General features: G+C 37.1%; 1 protein-coding gene across 1 annotated transcript in view; it reads right to left on the reverse strand.

Moving 5' to 3' along the window:
- Positions 1–8176, reverse strand: part of IPO9 (importin 9) — a 35215-nt gene extending 27039 nt beyond the window's left edge. The window contains exons 1-2 of the mRNA XM_087959507.1: positions 5792–8176; positions 2600–2661 (exon numbers count right to left, since the gene is read on the reverse strand). Of these exons, the coding sequence (XP_087815633.1) occupies positions 2600–2661; positions 5792–5942 (213 nt within the window). The 5' untranslated portion in view covers positions 5943–8176. The remainder of the gene's footprint in view (positions 1–2599; positions 2662–5791) is intronic.
- Positions 8177–9174: the final 998 nt, after the last annotated feature.

Raw genomic sequence — 9174 nt, forward strand, 5'->3', positions numbered from 1 at the left:
CGTATTGGGATTTTCCCCCCTTCACTAAACTGGGTGTGGGTGTGGCCATCATGTGATGCATCCGGTCCACAGACTGGGAGTTTGACAGCCCTCATCTATTGTCTCACATCTGTATTTTAATATGATCTACTTGACATTAATATTTTTAAATTGTACTGAAATGTAACTATATACTTAAGGCTAATCTATTTTACTTTCACCATTTAAATGTGAACTATTCATTCGACCTGCCAATTCTAATTCAATAAAGTCTTAAGTATGACACATAACTGTGAGTTAAACTAAGTCTAAACAAAGCTTTCCGGAAATTGACTCCAGAGCAATGGCAGCATATTCTGGGCCAGACTATTTGTGGGATTGCCTATCTCCCATTGTTTCTGCTCACCCCACCAGATTTAGCAGGGAAAATTCCAGGTCTCTTCCATCAACAGTGCCATTATTTTTATTTTTTATTTATTCATTTTTGTCAATTGCTTACAAGATAATAGGTATAAGTAAAAACATAGTTATGAATACATGGATACATATAAGAAAAATAAAAATATATAAAAGAAACAATAAGACAGGGACAGTAGGCACATTGGTGTGCTTATGCACGCCCCCCACAGACCTCTTAGGAAAGGGGTGAGGTCAATAGTAGACAGTCTAAGGTTAAAGTTTTTGGGGTTTGGGGAAGAAACCACAGAGTCAGGTAGAGTATTCCAGACATTGACCACTCTGTTGCTGAAGTTGTATTTCCTGCAATCAAGTTTGGTGTGATTAACCTTGAGTTTGTATCTATTGTTTGCTCTTGTGTTGTTATGGTTGAAGCTGAAGTATTCATTGACAGATAGGACATTGCAATGTATGATTTTATATACTATACTTAGATTGGACCGAAGGCGGCGTAGTTCTAGGTCTTCTAGGTCTAGAATTTCGAGTCTGGTGGCATAAGGTATTCTGCAACGAGTAGAGGAGTGGAGAAGTTTTCTTGTGAAATATTTCTGGACTTTCTCAACTGTGTTAATATCAGATACGTAATGTGGGTTCCAGACTGATGAGCTGTATTCAAGTATTATCAAATGTTTTGTATGCTCTAGTTATTTGTGTAATATTACCAGAGAAAAAGCTACGTAAGAACTCTTAACGCCTTTTTGGCTATATAGTTACAGTGGGCTCTAGCACTTAGGTCATTAGAGATGAGTACTCCAAGATCCTTGACAGAGTTTGGATCATCAACAAGGTCTTGACTATTCAGCCTGTATTTTATTTTCTGATTTTTTTTGCCAATATGTAGGACAGAGCATTTATTTGTTGAGATTTGAAGTTGCCATTTGTTTGACTATTCTGATACATAGTCAAGGTCTTTTTGAAGGGTAGCAGTATTGTCCGTGGTGTTGAATAGCTTTACATCATCAGCGAAGAGAACGCAGTTGCTCTTAATATGATCACAGAGGTCATTTATGTAGAGTATGAAAAGAGTTGGTCCGAGAACACTGCCTTGGGGAACACCACTGTTGACAGGTACAGAATTTGATAGCACGTTCCCAATTTTGACCATTTGTTGTCTGTTTGACAGGAATGCTTCTATCCAGTTATGCAGGTGTCCAGAGATACCATAAGATTTTAGTTTTAGGAGTAGTTTGTCGTGTACCACTGAATCAAAGGCTTTACAGAAGTCTATGTAGATTGCGTCTATTGCTTTGCCATGATCGTGTTGTGTAGTCCATATGTTTTTGCAGTGTAAGAGTTGTAGATTACATGATAGTTTTTTCCTGAAACCAAATTGTTTATTAGAGAATAGGTTGTTTGTTTCTAAATGGAGGATGATGAATTGGTTAATAATTGATTCCATGACTTTACAGGTGATGCAAAATAAAGAGATTGGTCTGTAATCTTCAACTAGGCTGGGCTCTCCCTTTTTGACGATGGGGATGACCGTGGCTTGTTACCATAGGTTAGGCAAGGAGCTGGTCCTGAAAGATTTTTCAAAGATTATGCTTAGAGGTTCGGCTATGGCAGTGGATAGCTTTTTAAAGAAGGATTTAAGAATTATGTTGGATGTAGGAGGTGCCTTCCTTGTATTTGCCTTGTGGAACCTCCAGAAAATCCACATGGTCCTGTTAACCTTCCATAAAGCAACCCATGTGGTTAGGTAAGCTCTATTGACAGGGCTCTTTGTACGAATTATTTTTCTTTTATCTTGGACATTGTCTTTTAAATGGTTAAGACTGTTGTGAGATGTGTGGGCCATATAAGATAGATAGATAGATAGATAGATAGATAGATAGATAGATAGATAGATAGATAGATAGATAGATAGACAGACAGACAGACAGACAGAGACTGACAGACAAACAGATCAATCTTGAGCTAGAGCATTTGTCTGGTTTGATTTCATACAAGCTTTATTTTTATTTTATTAAAAAATATTTTTCCAAGTTAAAACAGCTTTGTACTAGCTGGACAGTGAAATTGCCTTGGTTGCTCAGATTGGACCTATAATGCAAAGAAATCAACTTTCTACCCTGTATTAGCTATTAGCATACCACACTAATACACAGAAAATTGTTCGTTATATAGTTTAAATCTTTTGAACTGATTGTTTGGAATGACTGACCTGACGAATAGCCAGTGCTCCTTGGGGATCTACAGTTAACTCTGCCAAGTGAACACCAAATTCTGAAATGGAAACAAAATAACAATCATCAGCCAAAAGACCAATGATCATCAGCCTAAGCACCATCGACTCAAGGGTCATATGAAAAAACTGTAGTATAATAACTTTATTCACAACCCACTCTTTATTATTTAAGCAATTCATTCCCTACAGTTTTTGTTTGTCGTTATGACTGTTCCCTATTGTTCTTATGACATTTTTTCACCTCATAGACAATAAAGAAAGCTTACAGAAAACAGAATAGAAGCAGTGTCTATGAATTAAAGAAAGTAATGTTTTCCCATTTGAAAAATATTCTTCAATGCTGAACAAATATATGAAAGAAAAAATATATTCAATGATATAACTTCCACAGTTATTAACTAAAAAAACTAATATAATACATTAGGACTGTATAATCAGTCCTTAGGATGGAACAGCAGCAGTAATGAATTTTGTTACCCAGTCTTTCCCAATTGCATGTTCTCTGATTGTATTGGACTACTTGTATCTTTAGGGCATATTAAGGGTCTATATTTAAATTATATACTTTAGGAAAAAGGGGGGAAATTAATTTCATGGGTAAGTACATATATTCATTGGGAATATAATTCTGAATACATTTCATTTATTCAGTGTGTACCCCAACTTTCAAGGGTAGATCTTTTGCCAAAGATTTTTTTTAAATAGTATAAATTAGTAAAATTTTAACTGAAGAACAAAAGCACATAATTAGTAAATGATTCCTCCAATTTTCAAATTCTATTGCTACATTCTTATACATCATAGAAGACAGAAAAGTCCAAATCAAAACAAATCAAAGTGGATTATTTCCTGGTTGAAAGTGTTTGGAACAGTCTGCTGCAATTAATGTCAAAATTATGAATATAGTTATCAGTAATTATCCTATGGTTTTTAGATTTTATAATAGCTAACGGGTAGCCATGTAGTTCCTATCATAGGAACATATTATTGACAAAGTAGTAAAGCTCTAAAATCTACAACCAAATTGCTCTACTCTGATGCTTCTCATTTCTCCACTGCAACTAATATTAAAGATAGTTCAAATAAATAAAGGTAAATATTTCCCCTGTCTAGTCATGTCTGACTTTAGGAGGTAGTGCTCATCTCCATTTCTTAATCAAGGGAGCCAGCCTTGTCCAAAGACACTTCCATGGTCATGAGGCCAGCAGGACTACTGTATGTAAAATCAACTATTTTGAATTTGATCGTTTTATTGCTAAGTATATTACAATTTTCACAAGTATGTTATCAATTTTATTCACAAAACTCTGACAGAATAATTCAGTTCTATAATTGCAGTTCTTTAAAAAGAATCAAAGGAGATAATAAGGATAACAACTGCATGCATGAATCACTGAAGACAGAAGTTTTGTTGAGCAAATTTTCTCAAGAATCAACAAGTTTTGTTGAGCAAATTTTCTCAAGAATCATATTTTCAGGAATACTCATACTGAATAATGAAAAGCAAACCATATACTTAATTCTGATACATAGGTCTGATACGTAATTACTACTACAGTACTACTTCTAATTTACTCCATTTTTTGTTAAATATACCAAGTAATAAGAATGAGTAAGGTAAAACAACACAACATAAATTTTTTGTATGTCATGGAAAATTTTATCACCATGGTCTGCATTTATACAAGCCTTGTCAATCTTCACTTGGCTCCTTCAGGCTTGCCTTCTCTGAGTAAAATTGGCTTAGTAGGTGCCACCTGAAAGAAATGACTCGTTCTCCATTTTTGTGAGGTTAAGGGAGCACGGGATAGTACATAATGTTTTCAATTGCAGCCAATGTGTCTGCAGCCAAACCCCCACATACTAATGTGTCCTGTTATACAGTATTTCCAAATGGTTGTAAAACTGGATTCTTTCAGGAAGCATTTGGAGGAGAATGAATTCCATTATTGGACTCTTGTAGTGGATATTCCCATTTTTATCCCACTGTAAGCCAATCTGTTATCAATAAGATAATGCCATGCATTCTGAAACAAGTGATTGCTGGAACAAGTGATCAATAATGTATTTATATTTGTATTTCTAGTTTTAGTATAATACAAATGTAAATTTGGTAAAGAATACAGTGTATGTAACTTACAATGCAAAAAAATAAATTAGTTGGTTAGAAATAGAACCATTTGATAGCTGTTATGAACATAAAAATTAGACATATCTAATATTTTGTGATTGTGCTATGCCATTACATAAACACACCATACTATATTATCAGTGATTGCTAATAAAAATGGAAGCATGAGTTGTCTTTAAAATAACAATTTGTGCAGTATTCATGAAAGGGACACTATTTAACTTCATTATGGTTCCACCTACTTTCATTATATGCGTCCATGTGCCTGCACAGACCATATCATGTTGCAATTTTAAGATTTTTTTTTCTGTTCAATTATTTACAATACTTTAGCCTGGGAATTGGAAGGCAACAGCTTTTCTGTCTAACAAATTTTATTAAGAGACAAAGGTTTCATGAGCTAACTTTTTACATCACACTTTATCAGATGCAAATGAAGTAGAATGATCGAGGATATAAATTGGGATGAATAAACAGGAAAAAAGACAGCTTGATTATAAAAATGCAAGTTATATGAGAGATCTGGTTAGTGTAAACCTTAGCTGGTTTCTTTTTTGTGGCTTAGTGTGTCCTGCAAACCAGATCTATTTTAGATTATGGTTCAAGATATTGTGCAAAGCCAGAAAAGGGTCTAATTCCTTAACATATTGCATTAATATCGAAGACATTGTTTTTCAGTCTCTCTTCAGGAAAAAAAAAAAAACCGAAATAGGAATCTGGTACCTTCAACATTGTGGGAACAAGAAATGATTGGCTAGCAGATCCTGAAATGAACCCGGAACCAAAAAAAAAAGAGGACAAAAAAAAAGGGAGGCGAGGTTTTCCTCTCTTCACTTTTCCTTTCAGGAATCACTGGCGCCCCGAACGAGGACCTCTCGCTCCACCCTCGCTTGCGGCGACAGCTTTTCCCCTCGCCGAAGTAAAAAAGGGGAGGGCAGCGACGACTGCAAAGACTGGAGGCTCAGGAGGCCACAGCAGGACCCCACGGCCTTCGGTCCTACAGCCCAGGCAAGTACCTCCAGCTCCGGTATACTTACCCTCCGTCACCTCCAGCACCTTCACCTGCTCCTCAGCTGCAGCACGAACGCCCTGCACCGGACAGAGGATCCCGTTCAGGGTCTCCACCAGCGCTTCTTTCAGTCCCTGAGCCACGAGTCCAGGCCCGCCGCCCGACACCGCTCCCGACATCCCGCGGTATCCGCCAGGCAGCGCCGCGCTGGGCGGGAGGAAAGGCACGCAAGGAAGCCCCGTGGAAGAGCGCGCGGGCGAGGAGAGAAAGGGAGAGAGGGTGGGAAGAGAGAAAGAGGCGGCACCGGAGGGTCGCGGGTGGTGCCGCCACGCGCCAAACGCGCCCGCAACGACGCGCTCTCCGAGAGCGACGACTGCGAAAATCAGAGCCGGAAAGATTCCTGAAGAGCGCCCCTTGAGGCTCTTAAGGCGTTAAAAGGAGCTTTTAAAAACCGCCTTGAGTTTTTTTTTTTTTTTTAAATGCTGCCCCGAAAACGGCTCTCCTTTCTCTCTATTGCATGGTAATACTGCATACTAGCTGTACCGTATTGCCGATCTTTACTTTGCCGATCTTTACATGTAGAATAGGGAATATCTGATGTCATTGCTGACAGAAAGAAGCTAAGCAAAATGTCGTAAAGGCGGTCTTGTCAGACAGGAGGCTGAATTTATGCACCTTTACTCAGAAATACAGGTAGTCCTCGAATTATGAGAGTGCATTTAGTGACTTCAAAGTTAGAAGGGCGCTAAAAAAAAAGGGACTGGGTGACAATTTTTACACTTAAGACCATTGTAGCATCCTTGCGGTCAAGTGACCAAAATTAAGATGCTTCGCAACTGGTTCATATTTATGACTCTTGCAGTGTCCCGGCATCATGCCATTGCCTTTTGCAACTTTCTGACAAGCAAACTAAAAAGGGAAGCCAGATTCACTTAACAACCATGTTACTAACTTTACAACTGTAGTGATTCACTTACCAACTGTGGCAAGAAAAGTCATAAAATGGGGTAAAACTCACTTAACAAATGTTTCACCATAAATTTTGATCTCAATGGTGGTCATAAGTCAAGGACTACCTGGAAAAGACATTGCTTATAGCAAAGCTGCTCTGTATGTGTACGAGAAGTGAACTGCAGATCCATTTAGCCAACCTTTTTTGATTGATCTGGTAGGCTAATCAGAACTTCCTTTGTGGTTAGAAGTGATCACCTGGGAATGTTGGCCCCGTTGTTGGCAGTAGGCAGAGATTTAAAAGCATTCTTATTCCGAGGACCCCTACTTGATGTCAGTCTAACAATTCCTTAAATCAATTGTCCGAAACTAAAATCTAAGAAGCTTTGGTCTGTGGTGAAACTTAAGGCAGTCCATTGAAAAAATTGACCATTTGTTTACAGAAGAATTCCATAACATGAAGTTCTCTCCTTAGATCGATTGTAACTCCCATTGTCCCAATTAATAAGTATTACACTGATTTAATGGAACTATATTTCAACCCTGAACAAAGTAGACTTAAATTGTGTTTTAAATACAGGGGAATGTCCTCCTTTGCTTACAAACTGGCCTGAAGACAAACAAAAACCAGGCATGCAACAGCTTTTCAGACAGGGTGGCACCTCACATGGCCCTGTTCCAAAGCGGTTATATACAGTTATACAAAATTTCAGTGCTAATTCCCAAGTCCTGTTTTAAAAGCCCATTTTAAAACTTTGAATGTCGACTAGCAGTAAAACATAGAGTCCAGATTGAACATTGCTACAAACCATGGTATAATTTGGTGATAGTTTGGGTGTTATGTATTCCTGCTAGTATGATTTCTAATTAATAGTTATGGTTTACAATATAGGGTAAACTTAGGTATTGGTATGATAAAGAAATGTTCCTTTATTTCAAACCTTTAATCATTTGGCCACTAAAATTATCATTTGTGATGCTCTTGCTGGCTAGGTCTGACAAAGTAAAAAAGATATTACTACATATGGAAATCTTAATATTTTTTCCAGAAAGTAAAGCATGAGTTATCAATTTGAATATTGGTCAGTCCTGCCAAAATTGGTGAAACTATTGGATTCCTTTTCTTTATGCTATTTGCAACTTGAAGAATTGAATACATACACAGTAAAATCACTCTTTATAAGCAATGAAACTATTTCAGCCTGAATTATTTGGTACTTTTAAAAAAATGTCCTTTCCAGTTTTACCTTTCCTCATCCTAATTGGCACTGAGCTGCAGTAGAATACTGATAGGACCAGAGTTGAGTTGAAGACAGAAAGATGATGCTATGTGTTGGGCTGCAGGTTGGCATCTGCCTGTTGCCCATTTCACAAAGTAACATGGCATATGTATGATGATGGTGGGAAAACGAATAGGTCTACTCTAACATGTTGTGCGCTTGAAAAATAAAAATAAAAGCTACACCTCATATTCCTTGAGCATCAGAGCTTGCTTTTCTTCTATAGATGGAGTGTCCCAATGAAACAAACCAAATTTTAAGTTACGATATTTATGTAGTTACTTACCAAGCACATTAAATTATATTAAAGTAACAAAGATACCTTTACAATCCCCAAGGCACGCCACAACTTTTGAGCACCCCTAATGTTTGAAAATTGAAAGCTGAAAAGCTTAACACACACTAGGTCCCAAACACTGTTAATACTAAAAAGATAGCTGTAGCCAAATGCCTGATGATTGGCATGGTATAGAAGAAATATTATATAGCTAGATATATAGATGGCAAATAATTTCAACAATCAATAGATACATTTCTTGATTTGCCCTGATTTTTTTTAAAGTGAAAAATGAGAGCACACCATAAAGGAATGTAAAGTGTATGTGGTGTATGGATGCTTAACATTTAACTTTTCTTGTTGATAGATTACGTAGCAATCTGAAGAAAATAAAATTGCCTACAAAAAAAGTAAAAATAGCAATGCCCCCCCCCTCCCTCTCCTCATTCTTCCTCAAGAAAGATTGTTTTACCAATTCTTTTCCATATTTCAGGAGGACATGACTAAGCACTGAAAGGATTTTATAGTAAAACTACAAATCAGTTGGGTGATACTTTCAATTATCTAATCCAGGGCTGTCAAACTCCCGGCACATGGGCAGGATCGTCACACGCTGACCAGCCCATGCCTGGTTTAGCACGGGGAAAGGCCCGATATGTCACATGCCATAAATTAGACACACTTGATCTAATCCAATGGGCAAAATGTGCATTTCTTTCAAATTCAACCTGTACCAATGAGCAAACAATTATGTACATAATTCATTTTATAACAAAGTTTAAAATATTAAGTGTTAATAAAGACATATTGAATGTGGCCCTTAATGAATATTTGTTCTGATTCAATTTTATTAGCAGTGATTGATATTAACATTTACTTTCCCCAACCTAATTGGCAGAGAGC

The sequence above is a fragment of the Notechis scutatus genome, chromosome 3 (genome assembly GCF_049901735.1).
Source record: "Notechis scutatus isolate UNSWTSFEM ecotype Mainland chromosome 3, rNotScu1.2, whole genome shotgun sequence".
Lineage (NCBI taxonomy): Eukaryota > Metazoa > Chordata > Lepidosauria > Squamata > Elapidae > Notechis > Notechis scutatus.